The 15,098-nt window shown below is 36.8% G+C and overlaps 3 protein-coding genes across 3 annotated transcripts; 2 read left to right on the forward strand and 1 right to left on the reverse strand.

Moving 5' to 3' along the window:
• Window positions 1-646: 646 nt before the first annotated feature.
• On the forward strand, window positions 647-1,824 carry LOC125201508 (CASP-like protein 1F2). Its single transcript, XM_048099655.2, has 3 exons — window positions 647-828; window positions 905-1,028; window positions 1,425-1,824. The coding sequence occupies exons 1-3, from the start codon at window positions 668-670 to the stop codon at window positions 1,656-1,658; spliced, it is 519 nt and encodes a 172-aa protein (XP_047955612.2). The 5' UTR covers window positions 647-667; the 3' UTR covers window positions 1,659-1,824.
• Window positions 1,825-8,798: 6,974 nt separating this feature from the next.
• On the forward strand, window positions 8,799-11,063 carry LOC125201897 (uncharacterized). Its single transcript, XM_048100189.2, has 6 exons — window positions 8,799-9,088; window positions 9,688-9,786; window positions 9,885-9,993; window positions 10,078-10,149; window positions 10,275-10,280; window positions 10,690-11,063. Exons 1-6 carry the CDS (start codon window positions 8,907-8,909, stop codon window positions 10,801-10,803), a joined length of 582 nt encoding a protein of 193 aa, XP_047956146.1. The 5' UTR covers window positions 8,799-8,906; the 3' UTR covers window positions 10,804-11,063.
• Window positions 11,064-11,636: 573 nt separating this feature from the next.
• Window positions 11,637-14,780, reverse strand: LOC125201886 (protein AUXIN SIGNALING F-BOX 2-like). The gene is made up of 3 exons (XM_048100180.2): window positions 13,700-14,780; window positions 12,701-13,196; window positions 11,637-12,620 (listed from the first exon to the last, which is right to left on the reverse strand). The coding sequence occupies exons 1-3, from the start codon at window positions 14,170-14,172 to the stop codon at window positions 11,838-11,840; spliced, it is 1,752 nt and encodes a 583-aa protein (XP_047956137.1). The 5' UTR covers window positions 14,173-14,780; the 3' UTR covers window positions 11,637-11,837.
• Between the last annotated feature and the right edge of the window lie 318 nt (window positions 14,781-15,098).

Here is a 15,098-nt window from a genome sequence, read left to right on the forward strand (position 1 = left end):
TTGTGGACATACCAAATTTCTATATATGTGCAGTTATGTGTGTTTATAGGTGGCGGTGTGGTCCGTGTATATATCTAGTTGTCAAAAGCTTATTGGTAGGGCATACCACATCAATTGTCGACCGTGGTATTCTTGGAGCACTGAATTTTTTCTCCATAATTAGGTTCGAATGAGTATTAGATGATTGCACCTATATCCACGATAGATTCATTTATCTTTTTTGAACGTCTATAATTTAAAAATCTATTTAATTTTTTTTCACTCACAATTCATTATAAACTAATATTAAAATATACACTAACATTCCATTAATTTCTTCATAAAATTGAACAATTACTTAAAATTTACTACAAATCACAATGCCTCTTAATAAAATGTCTTTGAAAAAGACTGGTGGGAGTACTATCCATTAATTATTTAAAATAAATTAAAAAAATACTTAAAACCAATTATATATGCACGTAATATATATACACACACACGTTACACGTAGAAGCATATCTTGAATAAGGTTTCCAATATCACTTGTCCATCTCCTCATTCACTCCTTTTCATTTTCCAATCTACAAGTTAAGTTAAGGAGATGGATTCAATCTAAATCCTTCTCTTTCTAGATTTCCTCCATTAAATTCTCCATTTCTGACTTGTGTCGACATCAGCGTCCGAAATGAGCAGGAAGAAAGGTTTGTATTTTGCAGAATTGGCCCTCAGAGTGTTGGTAATTGCATTTTCCATTGCCGGAGCCGTCACCATGCTCACCAGCAACCAGACTGTTTCTCTCTTCGGAATAACCGTCAACGCCACCTACACCTATTCCTCTTCTTTCAGGCACCTACACTATTTCTTTTTCTTTATTTTTAGATTTATTACAAAGTTCTTGATGCTTCAATTTCTTGATTTGCAGATACAAAGTTGTTGCTGATTCTGTTATATGTGGCTTGACCTTGCTCTCGTTGATCATCGTCATTTCTCTCAACCGCCCTAAATCAAACCCCAAAAATTACTTCTATTTGCTCTTGCATGATATGGTAATTAATCCACAATTTTTGTTTCTCTCTCTCAATTTAATTTGAGTATATATATCTCACATCGACAAAATAGTGATCCCGACTCTTCGGGGAAGGGTACTGAGGCTTAAGCCCATACCCAAAATGTAATTTTTTTTGTTCTTTCCACTTCTAAATTCTTTTAAATTTGAAAAATCATCCATAGCCCTTACTAAGTAAGTAGATATCATTGAAGACTTAATTAAAAGACATATATTGCCCTTACTAAGTGGAGTAGATATCATTCAAGACTTAATTATAGACATATAGTGAGCCCCTACTATGATATTTTCTGCATTTGCTCCTGCTTATAAGGACTTTTAAGGGGGCGAGTGGTTCATTCCTGACGGTATGTATGTATGTTTATTAATTTGGCAGGTGAGTTTGGTTGTGTTGGTGTCGGGATGCTCGGCTGCGACGGCAATCGGGTTCGTGGGGCGGTTCGGACAGAGTGAGACGGGTTGGATACCCATTTGCGACCAAGTTGAGAGATTCTGCGACAAGGTTATGGCGTCGATCATCATGTCTTTCGTGGCTGCCACCTGCTTGTTTCTTCTCACTCTCATGTCTGCATACAAGCTCAAATCTCACCCATTTTCGGACCACATTTGAATTCCAAACCATTTATGTTTATCTGTAATAAAGTATTGTTACATCCATGCATTTATGAGCATGTTTTAATGGATTTGGAGTTTTTCACCACAATTTTGCTGTTGCTAACTGATTTTGTTCCATACATTGTATTTGAACAATTTAGCTCAAAGATTCTGCTTTTTCTTTTCTTTTTTCCATTAAATATATTTATCTAATTTATGGGAGAGGTTGGAGAGTGGGAGTATTTAAAATTGATATTCGGTCAGCAGTTACAATCGCCCAGAAAATCTTGTGCTGAATAATCATTTTATATGGTTAGCAAGAAAAAGAGGAAAATAGGTGACAAGATGACATTTTTCCAACATAAGTTTATATATATGTTGACAATTAGTAATAAAGATCAAAGCAATAAAAGTGAGATAATTAATACCGAAAAAATGATATATCGCTCGTATCGTATTGAAAAATATCGAAAAATTATCGAATTTTCGATATATCGTAATTTTCGATACGATACGATACCGTATCGTAAGTTTTCGTTACGATAACGAAATGAATTTCCTTATATCGCGATATATCATTTTATATCGAAAATACGATATATATCGAAAATTTTCGATATATATCGAAATTTTCGATATATATCGATATTTTATTTTCGATATATATCGATATTTAACGATATATCGAATTTCAGTACGATATATCGAAATATCGATACGATAACGATATGAAATTTTTTTATATCGAAAGTTCGATATATCGAAATTCGATATAGCGAAACTTTCGATACGATAACGATATGAAATTCTTTCATATCGATATTTTCGATACGATACACGATACAACGTTTTCGATTCGATATATCGTATCGACCCACCCCTAGTCACCCTCAATAGACGTAGTACTACCGCAGTCATAGAAATGGTGAAGTTCACGTTTTCAGTCGTTTTTCCAATTATCACATTGGCAATTTGAGCTACAAACATCTAAAATGAGAATAAAATCTCATTTCAGATACTACTTCAATTTTCAAATTTATCATTATTTTTATTATTATCTGATTTTTTTAAAATATCTCAAAATTTAAATAATTAATTAATAGTAGTACCTAAAAATACAATAATTGTCTAATTTAAACTCCTAATAGTACTCAACATAACGAAATGAATGGGTATATAGATAGGTAAAATTTCAAAAATAATTTTAAATTTGGATCAATAGAACAAATCATTAAAATTAAATAAATACTAATTGAAAATTCGTGAAACCACTGCCCCACCAAGCTTTTAGTGATGGCTAGAATTGTTGTAGGCGTCTGCCAGCCTTGAAAGCGCCGCTATTAGTTTTGATGGCCTTAGAGCATCCCCAATGCTGACGGCTGGACAACACCCGGGTCCTGGCCCACGTCCTAGCGCGATGGAGGAGGAGGAGTTGCGGCCAGGGCAGCGATCAGGGACGCACGAGAGGCCTGGGGCCGTGCCCGGTTGCATCCCATCCCGGCGTTGCGTGCTCCCAGGATGCGCCCCGTTGTTGTTGTCCGGCCTGGCATTGCGTGTGCTCGGGCCGAACCTGTGACCCCCTTCTCTTTATTATTTAAAAAATTCAAAATTTTCCTATTTATATATCAATTCTTCAACATCTTCACAGCAAGTTTCAAATTAGTGTCCCTTCAACAATTTTAAAGATTTTGATTCTTTCTTGTCCTGCCCCGGTAGCAAACAGGATTGATCTATGGCAATTCATATTCATTATATTTCAATGATACTGAAATTGTGGGAGTTCTAAAAATATTTCTTTGAGACATGTTGATAGGGACCTGATATTCTATTTTATTCTGGAAGGGAGCTGATATTTACTCCATATATTTATTTAGTTTATATATGTTTTAGTATTATTTAGTTGATATGATTTTATTTACTTTCTCTAGTGGTTAGGATTTGATTTGCTTTTGATTTACTTCCCTAGTTTAGGAGATCTTTTTTATACCACACATATTTATAATATGCGTGAAGTCTTTTATTATTATCAAGCAGAATGAAGAATTAAATTATTAATCTCGTTCTCTCTTCTGGCTTGAAAACGCCCCCTAGAACTTCAACTAGGGTTGTTCTCTTTTTCTCTCTACAAATTCATGCTCTTTCTCTAAATTATTTCCTTTGATAGGCTAAACCCTATCACATGTATTTACAAACAAATACACAATTCCACAACCCCGGAGCATGATTGATCAAGATTAACCATCAATGTTAGGGACTTAATTTCCGTATCGGTTGTGAGAACAACTGATGTGAAATATATAGACTAAATGGGTTATCTCTTCTAACAGGCTAGTCTTTTGGGACGGGTTCTCCTATTTGGTCTGTATCAATTGGTGTTTGTGTTTTCACTGAGAGCCCAAACGGCTCGGAGTGGCGGTCGGGATACGAACTCGCCGTGACCAACGAAGTGGTGGTCAGACAAAGAATCTGTTGTGACCAATGTGGCCGTGACCAACGAGAACTCGGAGTGGTGGCCTAGCAAAGCACCAGCCGTGACCAACAAGGACGTTGGCCCTTAAAGGAGGGTCGAATGTTACGGGGTCAATTCCCACATCAGTTGTGAGATAGACTAAATGGGCTCTCTCTCAGGCTAGTCTTTTTGGAACGAATTCTCCTGTTTGGTCTGTATCAATCAACATCATCCACCGAGTGGTCGGTTTGCAAAATTGAATCCCGGGATTAAAAATGCAGTGTGTTTGGTTCATTGGATTCAATCCCACAACTCAATCCTAGATGAATAATTATGGGATAATTAGTCTTAGCTAACCCCTTATGACTAAAATAATCTCACAACCCAATTTTAAATTATATCATGATATTATTTTATCTAGGAAACCGAACACCACTTCGAGAGTATCGTCTAGTTTTGTAATGATATAGCCATAGTCTCTCGGATTACTCCTAGTGTGTAGTAAGTTTTGCAAAGACCATGTTTATATGCACATTAATTATTTTCTATGATATTTCTATTTACTTGTTATTTTGTGTTCATGGCTTAATACTTCATTACTAACTATTCATGGGCGATAAGTAACATTAGCAATAAACTCAAATTTCATAAGTGGAAAGAGCATTGGACCATTGGTTGGAAATTTCAAGTGGGGCATCAAAGAATTAATGCCATTACATAAGAATGAAGCACGAGTTATGACTTTTGGCACACAATCAATTTGATGCTATATGATTTAATTATAGTCAAATTTGATGCAACTTTAAAATAGATGTTGTTCTATTTTTATTCCATGTATATGTTCGAATCAAATGTCAACCCTTACGCGAGTTAGTTTAATAGAAAAAGTGCGAACTAAAGTAGTCAATGGAATTACTTCTGTAGTCCACATATATAACAAAATTGATGTGACTACTCAGGGCCAAGGCTACATTGTGGAAGATGGTTTTTCATTTTAGTACTACCGATTAGTTAAGCACACAAATTTACGACTCATTTTCGTATTTTAAAAAAATTAGTATTGATACACTAGTATCTTATTGTTTGATGGATATTGGTATGTAAAATTATAAATTTTGATCAAATTTTTATATTTTTTATAAAACACACTCCCTACCCCTCTGCGCTACTTATTTTCGAACGCATACACACTTGCACAAGCCACATTCTAGCCAATTCACCAATATAAGCCACTTTTATGCTATTGGAACAATATCTTATGTATAATTTGATGCTTAAAATAATAAATTTATTTCTTCATTTGATTTATATCTAGGGAATATATAAACTTTGTCGTCTAATTCAGTTATTTTTATTTTTTTTATTTTCATACGTATATTGTAAATAACAAAAAAAGTGTTCCATAAAAAATACTAGAAATGATGTAAAATGGAAAAGACTAAGAATAAATTAAAAATTGGTTCTTGAAGCTAAAAGGAGTGAAAAAGAACTAGTCTAGAAAAGTGAAAGAATACAAACTGATTTAAAACATTAGCACAGCTCTTCAGAAACCTCTTAGAAATTTATTTTCATAAAATTCTGCAAATATGCATGCCCACAACATTGATTAGGATCTCTGCCTAAGGTTTTCTGCCCCTTCCTTTTTGCCACGATATCATGCATTTATTAAATACCAAATTTGTATTTCAATCTTAGTTTGAAGTCACTATTAACTCATAGGCCACCACATACAATCAATGTTGTGGGCATGCACATTTAGTACATACGATATTAATTTGTTCTACAAAATAAGGAAAAGAAATTAATAATTCTTTTTAGGCAACTTCAAAATTATCTATAAGTCGCCTCTCGCTTATAGGCCCCCACATCCAAACAATATGTTGTGGACATTCATGCACATGTAGTATTAATTTGTTCTACAAAATGAAGATAAAAATTAATATTATAATTCTTTTAGTCAATTTCAGAATAGACCCCCACATCCAAGCCCATCTTGTGGGTATTCATGCACATTTACTATGCACGGTATTAATTTGTTCAACAAAGTAAGGCAAAAATTAATATTACTAATTCTTTTAGAAAACTTCAGAATATATATCATTAAACATAATTAATTTTGAAGGTCTTATACTTATGATTGATGTGCATAATACTCATATAGCATACATAGTTAAGTTCTTTATGATATCCATTTGTTTTGTTGAAATAAAATAAATTGATGAGCAATAATTATAGGTGATCATATACATGCATGATGCAGAAAAGAGATAAGTGCTGTGCATTGGGGCCATGCAGAACATATTCTTTTTATGGGCAGTGAGATAATGTTGCAGAAAGGAATGGACGAAAATAGAATAAATTTGCCCAAAAAAGAAAAAGCATTTCAATCATGGCTGTCTATAAATAGCAATGCTCAAGCTGCAGTCTAATCATCACAAACTAAAAGGTGTTCTTGCATGAGGGAAAGAGTTCAAGTTTGATAGCCAAGGATGACTTGCCTGTGTTAAACTCATCAAAAATCAAGTTCAATTGATTCTTGAGGTTTTGGGATTTAGGCAGTCTCCTTGGCTAATCTCACTTGCTCTTCTCATTCATGCTAGGCCTCCTTTTAAATCAATGCAATAGAGAGAGGATTATTATTTGAGGAAAGAGATTCTTGCATGATGATAAGAGTCAAGTTTGATAGCCAAGGATGACTTGCCTTTGCCAAACTCATCAAACATTAAAATTTATTTTTGATGTTGTTGGAGATTTAGGCAGTCTCTTTGGCTAGTCTCACTTGCTCTTCTCATTCATGCAAGGCCTTCATTTCTCATCAATGCAGATTCACACACACACGAAGAGATAGAGAGCCTGGCTATATAAGGAAATGAGTTTCTAGCACGAGGATAAGAGTTGAAGTTTGATAGCCAAGGATGACTTGCCTGTGCCAAACTCATCAAGAATGATGTTGGTTTGATTTTTGATTTTGTTGGATTTAGGCAGTCTCCTTGGCTAATCTTACTTACTCTTCTCATTCATGTTAGGCCTCCATTTCCCATCAATGCAGCTTCTTCACCTAGAGAGAGAGAGAAAGAGAGAGGAAGAGAGGCCTTGCATGATGGTAAGAGTGGTGTTTGGTAGCCAAGGATGACTTGCCTGCTCCATTGGTTGATTAAATCCATTTGGAATTAATTTGGTGGTTTTGGGCAGTCTCCTTTGGCTAACTTGACAGCCTCTTCTCTTTCATGTTAGGCCTTCTCTTCTTCAATATTTCATACTATTATATCTATTTTCCATTTACAGAAGCTATACACATACACACTGGAATTTCATTCTTGTGTGATGGTCATAAATCTCATTGAGTAGTAGTCCCTAACTTTAAAGCTGGACAATAACTTATACTCCATATGTCTCATTTATGGTGACACTTTTTTCTTTTTAGGACGGCTTGAAATGAAAATATCTTTATTTTTTCTCTTCTGCTTTATTCTCTCTCTACTTAACTTGCAAAAAATCTTGTTCGGAACATAAAATGCTCCACTTTAAGTGGGGACGAAGGTAGTGTTTTCAATCACGAATTCCATGTCCTGTCTGCCTCCTTTCTTTATTTTCCTATGTATCTGACAATGTTGTGGATATCTATTATAAAAGACGATGAATGGTAGTGCCAACGCAAGAACACACAAACGATTTATGTGGTTCGATCAAGATGATCCAAAAGAAAAGAGCTGAGAACTTGGGACGGAGGTAGTATTGTCAATCACTACTTTCTGATTTATTTGTATTGTGACTGTGTATACATATTATGTAGTATATGTTTACATATCAATGCAATTAGTCTTTAATATCAATTACAGTTCGAGTGAAAATGTGAATACTATCAATTGTGTTAACTTATAATGTCATTATGTTACTGTTATCCATATTATTGTCATGTGTACATACACGTATCAATACACTTATTTTTAGGTATATCAGTGAACACAATTATAATATCATAAGTGAATATATCAATATGTATCAATCCATCAGACTTATATCTACAAATTTCAGACTTAATTATTGTGACGTGTGCCTATATATCATCAAATCAATTCTGAAAGCGTGTAGAGGATGCATATATGGATCCGACTTGACTATAATGCACACAAATATCTATACAATATACTATATAAGCATGTATTCAAACCATCGACAAAGTTGCCAATGTCTATACAAGCTTGTATTCAAACCATCGAGAAAGTTGCCAAGAAATTTCATCGGTATAACTGCATACACATTGAGTATCTAATCATATTTTATAGTAAAATGTAAAATCTTTAAAATTGATTTATTCCTGATGATTTTTTCAAATGAAAGAAGCCATACAAACAATAAAACAATACAAACTACAAATCAAGTCGGATAATTTTCTTAGTTTTGAGAAATGAAGCCTATGTGGAATTCAATTTTCTACTTCAGAATAAAGTGATGTTCATACAGTCATACTTCTCTAACCTCACCAATTTTGTCTTCATTACATATGAGCTGTGAGCATGTGATGATGAGTTGATGACAACGAAGTTGTCACTGCTTTTCTTCATGAAGGGCCATTAGAATAAAGAAAAAAGAAGCAACATTAAAATTTAAATCCAATTAGTTCAATGAAGGCCCAAGTGCAACAAGCCCATTTTTTTTAATCAACAGTAACAATTTAAATCCAATTTTTAGTTTTCCAGTAGGACACGTTTGGAAGTGTATATTGATCGGAAATTCGCTAAAATTAGCCCTATTTTCGTCGTCAACTCTCCACACATCTCTTCTGCCCTTGAGCTCCACTCCTTCAAAGCAGTAATGGCGAATTCCAATTTCGCCATCCCGATCTTCATTCTCGCCGCTCTCTTACTGCCCGCATCCACGATCGCCATCTCCCAAGCTCCATTCATCGTCGCCCATAAGAAGGCCTCTCTCACTAGGCTCAAATCCGGCTCCGACCGCATCGCCGTTTCCATCGATATTTACAATCAAGGATCCGCGTATGTTATACTCCCCCTTTTCCTTTCAGATCTGCGATTCTATTGATTGCAATTCGTTAGATTGCTGTGATTCAGCTCACATGCAAAGTAATTCCATTGATTTAATGCAATTTCTGAGGGGGTTTATTGAAATCAGTGGTTTTTGAGGGGGTTTTATTCATAACTCGGAGGTTAATTGTTCCTAGATTTTGTTAGATACTGAGAAATTGGGGTGTGCTTTCCTGTACTGGCAAATGGCAATACATGCAGCTCCCTTTGAATGTGATCGGTGTACTAGTCTAATGTGCAAGCTCTCTTAAATATTAATCCAGTATAAACAGACTACCAATTGACTTTCGATGGTGAGTGCTTGATCTTGATGTTTCCAAATCCATTAGAATCTCTAAAATGATAATTGCACTATCTGTCTTGATCCATGAGTTTGACTTTAATTATTTGCATTGTTAGTAAAGGACAATGAAACTTAGCAGAATGTCACAGTTTCCTACCTGTGTTCATTCTTAAATGGAATAAAACTCCTTTTTGATTCCTATTGCGCTTGCATAATTGTACCATATCCTACAATGATGTTCTAACACAATACTCTTCTGTATGTTTAGGACTGCTTACGATGTTACACTTATTGATGATAACTGGTCTAGTGATGTATTTGGCATTGTCGCTGGTAACACTTCAGTCTCATGGGAAAGGCTTGATGCGTAAGTTATTATTGAGTGAAAACGGTATTCCTTTGATTAATCTATACCTGCACTTAGTCTCTTTATTTCATCAACTCACTATTGCTGTTTATGTTCAGTGGGGTAGTTCTATCACATTCCTTTGAGTTGGAGGCAAAAACGAAAACTGTGTTTTATAGCCCACCAGCAGTAGTAAAATATCGTATTCCTACAAAATCCACCTTCCAGGTCTGTCATTTTCAGAAAATTATGCATGTTATCCTAACATCGAATTTGGAAAGTATGCGTTATTTCTGAACTTTGACCTTTCAGGAGGCATTCTCAACTCCAATCCTACCACTTGAAATCCTAGCTGATAGGCCCCCGGTGAAGAAGCTTGACTGGGTAAGTTGCAAAGAAAATTAGCTCGATAATTTCACTTCAACTTTTTACTAACTAATACTGTCTCTACTTTTTTTTGTTGTCTTTTGGAATGGAATTGTTTTATGGCGGCACCTGAAATAATTTAGGCAAAGGTGAGTTAAACTTTTACTCCTTGATTGATTCTTTTTATTTGGATCGTTTATCCTTGATTCTGACATCTGAGGTTGTTGCATCGTTTTATATCTGTGTGCTTCATTTTATGTTCAAATTAATCAGCTATGTCAATCTTATGGCTCCTCCAGAACTTAAAATTAAGAAATATGCTTCCTTCGCTATTTATTAATACTATATGAAAATTTGTGTGGATTATGAATACATGATCTTGTCAGTAGAGCAAACATTTTATGAGCTACGCCATACTACTAGCAATAATATGAAACGCTCTAACTTTTTTCCCATAAATACAGAAATCTTATACCAAAGCAACAAATCTACACAATAATAAGTATGAAACACTCCAATTTCTTTCCCTTGTATTTACTATTTTTATCCTCTTTGCAGAAGCTGCTACAAAAATACGGATCTCTTGTTTCGGTGGTATTAATTGTTGTGTTGTTCGTGTACCTGGTGGGGAGTCCATCCAGTAGTGCTAAGGGAAGCAAGAAGAAACGCTAATTAACAAAGTGATTTGAGATTCCTACATGTTTCAACCTCATCACCCTCTACTCTGTAACAGGTTTTCGGGTTCTGGTTTTTGTTAGTACAATTTCACACTTGTAGCAATAGACATTAGACCCTGAGATAGCTTGGTAGTACATCGGCCTCTCTTGATATTTAGCTATCTAAAAAAGCCCTTTTTATCCTTGATGCTTTGCTTTTGTTGAGAGTTCTCATAGTTACCAATGGTGGAATGCATCTGACAGAAATTTGCGGTTCGTTGGTATAGTTTCGTGTCTGAATTGATGCAAGTTGTATGTTATAATCCATCAAGGCATCCATCGCTCTGCTACTTATGATAGTGATTATTATGGAGTAGTACTTATTAAAAATTATTCAGGAGTGGTATGGTAAAAAAAAATATATTCCTACTATATGTATATTACGGTATCTTTTCAATGCCAATAAAGTGAGTATTAAAGATCAACAAAATAGCTAAGATACCATGTAGACTTCCGTTTTTGGCCTTTAAATGAGATACATTTAATTTTAAATATAACCTAGTTGCTGAAAATATTATGTTAATTCTACCCAATTATCAGTTTGATTGTAGTGTTCAGCGTTATTGATTAAAAACTCTTTATTCTTAGAAATATCTTAATAAAATTAGTAGCTCCTAATCTTAATTTATTGTGTATTCAAATCATAATTGTAAAATTCAAATAGCAGGTGCTAAATTTTCTGTGTTAAAACTGCCATTGCAGGCACAAGAGTATTCTTATTTGATTGTCTAGCATAGAATTTGACACCAACACATAACATAAAAGAAATCAATCTTAAAGAAAGGAGACTGAGATAAAAAGAAGCAATATTTGAGGTGAGAAGTTGATATAAACAAAAGCATGATACAGAGTTTGAAGTCAATTGAATAATCCCCCACCATATACAACAATAAGCCATCAGTGGAACTAGAAAATGCATAAATAGGTAGTGTCTAAATTAAGAACCTAAAGCTACATAATACATAGCAGGAACAGCTCCGGCCACCGCATCTACAGCGTCCGTACAAAATCTGGAGCATCTGTCCGAGGCCCGACAAGAGTCCGGTACAAGTACATCTTCTCCACTCTATCCCTATCATCAAGGCTGGCCTCACCCTCACCTGCACCACCCTCATTCTCACTGATTATCTCAACATTGAGCCGTGGCATCTTCTCTGCTAGAGTCTTGCAAGCTCCGAGGGTCACTTGACATGAGGACATCCAAAGGGATCGCATTGTTTCGTACTTCCCCATGTCCGATAGAAGTGCCATGTTGCCAAACGGGCTGTCTCTGATCTCCAGCTTCTTCAGTTTCTTGCACCCGTTGAGCACGTAGAGCATCCCTTTGTCGCTGTCCCCAGCAAATGCGATTGAGAGCATTTCAAGCTGCTCGGCATACATTCCTATGTAAAGGAAGACTTGATCCGTCAGTAGACCCGAGACTGATAGCCTCGTCAGGCCCTTGCATGACTGGACAATTGCCCCAAAACCTTCATCGAGGGGTTGGTTGGTTGCTGCATCTGGTACAATCGGATTAAGGGTGCACAGCCGGAAACGGATGAAGTTGGGGCAGTTTTTGGCCACTGTGATGAGGGCAGCATTAGTCATCTGCTGACAGAAGTACAAGATAGAGTTCAGCTTCGGGCATCCAGCTGATATAGCAACCAGCCCTTCTTCGGTTACAGCTGCATTTCCCACGCCATAAGGGTCAGATGGGAAGACTCTCAACTCCTGTAGTTCCTTGCATGTGTTGGCCACGACACCGAGTCCTTTGTCTCCAATGGTATCTAAAATCTGCGTAATCAAAGTCCATTCTTAGGGGAAAAGCAAAACAAGTAGCTACAAAAAACTAGCTTAACAGAAGAAAAACAAACCCAAAGCCGCTCTATTTTCTTGCAGTGACGAATTAGCTTTGTAAGTTCATTACTGAATATCCCAGGCGCGTAACTCAAGTTCAACGCCGTCAAACTGGCACAGATTGGGTAGACAGCGGGCAAACAGCGTCCATTCACATCCAAAAACCCTGACAAGCTTCTAATCGAATGACAATTCTTCATAGCATTTTTCAGTTTGACGTACGTCTCCGAGTTCGGATCATGTGTGAAGGAACCAGTACCCAAATCATTCAACTGAGGGGCTTGCACTAAAATCTTCTGAAGCACCTCCAGAGGCACTGCGTGGTTGAGTCTTAAACTCCTAAGGTTACGACATCTTGCAACCAGTCTTTCAAGAGCAGCAACATTAACCTCTCCTTTGAGGCATGAAAAATTTAAAGAGACCAGAGAGGTACAGCTCTCCGGAAAACAGCTGAGCCAGTGGCCCTTGCGATCATCAACTTCATTTTCCTGAAGGTCAAGCTCCCTAAGAAACCTGCCGTGCAAGGTCCAGTCATCAAAAACCGATAAGCATCACACTCTGACTAACATAGGAACTACTTGATTTATAAGTAATCGAAAACAACCACGAAACCTAGTGCGGGAAGGTAGAGTTTTACCAAAAGCTACTTCATCCTCTAGGCATGACTCCACAAATATTCTATGGTAAAACATATGCTTGAGGATTATACAATTTCAAAGCTAATCAAGCCATCAAAGTAAATGGTATACTAGTTTATATTCCACACAAAAATCAAGATCACAAAATCGACCAGATTTATATTCCACACCAAAATCACCAACAAAATAACAGATAAACTACAATGGAAAACTCAAGCGAACAATTTCCAATTGCACAAAACAGCTAGAAAACTACTCCAAAGCATAAAAAGGGAGGAACTTGATTGAATTCATAAAACCAAATCCAAAAATATCAGATTTCTCAAAAGGAATTCATCATCTGAAACGGAAGAAGTTAATCGAATTGACGAAACATACTTGCAGTTAGATGCAATGGCAGCAAGGCCATCGGTGGTGTACCCTTCACAGGTGACCATAACCAAAGACTTGAAATTTGGAAATGATTTCGCAAGCAGCTCAAGGCTCTCATCAGAGACCACCATCCTCTTCAGCCTCAGCTCCTCCAGATTGATTCTGCTCTTCGCCAGCGCCTCGATCCATGGGTACACGTGGCCGCCCCAATCATGAGGCATCAGATTGAAATCCGCGAAATGAGGCTTCCCTTTCAGGCTCAGCGATCGGAGCCGCGGGAACCTAGCAATCAACCGCTCCGGATTCACTGCGTAGCAGTTGCCGATGAACACCTTCTCACGGCTGAATTTCTCCACGCTGTACCACGATTTGCACACCAGCGACACCGCATTCCGGTCGCGGTGCGACGTCACGAAATCGAACACGTGCTCCAGTACTTCTTCCGGGAAGTAATTCATCGCACTCTGAAACAGACACATCTTCTGATTTGGGGATTTATAAATGAACCCTAGCGGTTATCACAAAATTGAATAGTCTCCTAATTTAGCTATTTTCACGGATCTAACAGAAACAGATCTGAAATCGCAACGCCAATTTGACTTTCGGAGCGGATCTGAGAGAAACAAACAGAAGCAGCACAATTTGGGGGAAACAAGGGAGAGAGATTGAAGAAATTACTGTTTTAGGAGGGAGTTATTTTGAGCTCACTCATCTCATCATCACCCCAAAATCAAAAGGTGATGATTAGTCGTTTGAACAGAACGCAAACAATAAAAAGGTAAAATATCGATAGACCAAGTTCTTCAACACCAAATCGAACTGCCGATTGGAAAAAAAAAATCCCCAAAAGATGGTTTTTTAAAGGAAAGATCCAATTTTGAAACTAAAAAAAAGTGAAATTGGAGAAGGAAAACTTAGATCCAACAATTAAAGAGAAGAAAGAGGGAACTGCAAAAAATCCATGGTCATCTCCCTCATTCTCACTCTCTCTCTCTAATAATCTAACCCCATTCAGATTTAGTCATGTTAAAGGGGTAAAGCTGAAACACACTCTCTCATCTCATCATCAGACAATAGAAAGGCAGAGAGAGAGAAGGGAAATCCACTGTTTGCAGTAACCAAGCATAGTTGAAGTTTGACTAAGGTTAGGTAGATCAACGGCTGGCATCGATGGAAGAAGGAATCTTGACCGTAGAAGAGCAATGCGTCTCTTTTTCTCTGGTTTCGATGTGGGCAATCAGCTCTGCGAACTCCATTTTTCAACTTTGTCGATACCGTTGTTTCTTTCTCACGCGCCGAGACAAGCCCATGTGGGGGAATCTACGCCAATCGATGAGCGAGTGCGCGAGTGAGACTTCTCGTCGCGCGTGGGTGTGCTATTTGCTTTTTCTTTCGATTTGTAAGA

The sequence above is a fragment of the Salvia hispanica genome, chromosome 2, assembly GCF_029641045.1.
Source record: "Salvia hispanica isolate PSC_SH4W2 chromosome 2, Shi_PSC_v1, whole genome shotgun sequence".
Classification (NCBI taxonomy): Eukaryota; Viridiplantae; Streptophyta; class Magnoliopsida; order Lamiales; family Lamiaceae; genus Salvia; species Salvia hispanica.

Coding starts and splice junctions, on each gene's coding strand:
- LOC125201508 (XM_048099655.2), top strand. CDS start 668: ATGAGCAGGAAGAAAGGTTTGTATTTTGCAGAATTGGCCCTCAGAGTG. Junction 829..904: donor ACCTATTCCTCTTCTTTCAG/GCACCTACACTA, acceptor CTTGATTTGCAG/ATACAAAGTTGTTGCTGATT. Junction 1,029..1,424: donor ATTTGCTCTTGCATGATATG/GTAATTAATCCA, acceptor TTAATTTGGCAG/GTGAGTTTGGTTGTGTTGGT.
- LOC125201897 (XM_048100189.2), top strand. CDS start 8,907: ATGGCGAATTCCAATTTCGCCATCCCGATCTTCATTCTCGCCGCTCTC. Junction 9,089..9,687: donor ATTTACAATCAAGGATCCGC/GTATGTTATACT, acceptor CTGTATGTTTAG/GACTGCTTACGATGTTACAC. Junction 9,994..10,077: donor CTACAAAATCCACCTTCCAG/GTCTGTCATTTT, acceptor TTGACCTTTCAG/GAGGCATTCTCAACTCCAAT.
- LOC125201886 (XM_048100180.2), bottom strand. CDS start 14,172: ATGTGTCTGTTTCAGAGTGCGATGAATTACTTCCCGGAAGAAGTACTG. Junction 13,197..13,699: donor GCCATTGCATCTAACTGCAA/GTATGTTTCGTC, acceptor CTTGCACGGCAG/GTTTCTTAGGGAGCTTGACC. Junction 12,621..12,700: donor AGAAAATAGAGCGGCTTTGG/GTTTGTTTTTCT, acceptor TTGATTACGCAG/ATTTTAGATACCATTGGAGA.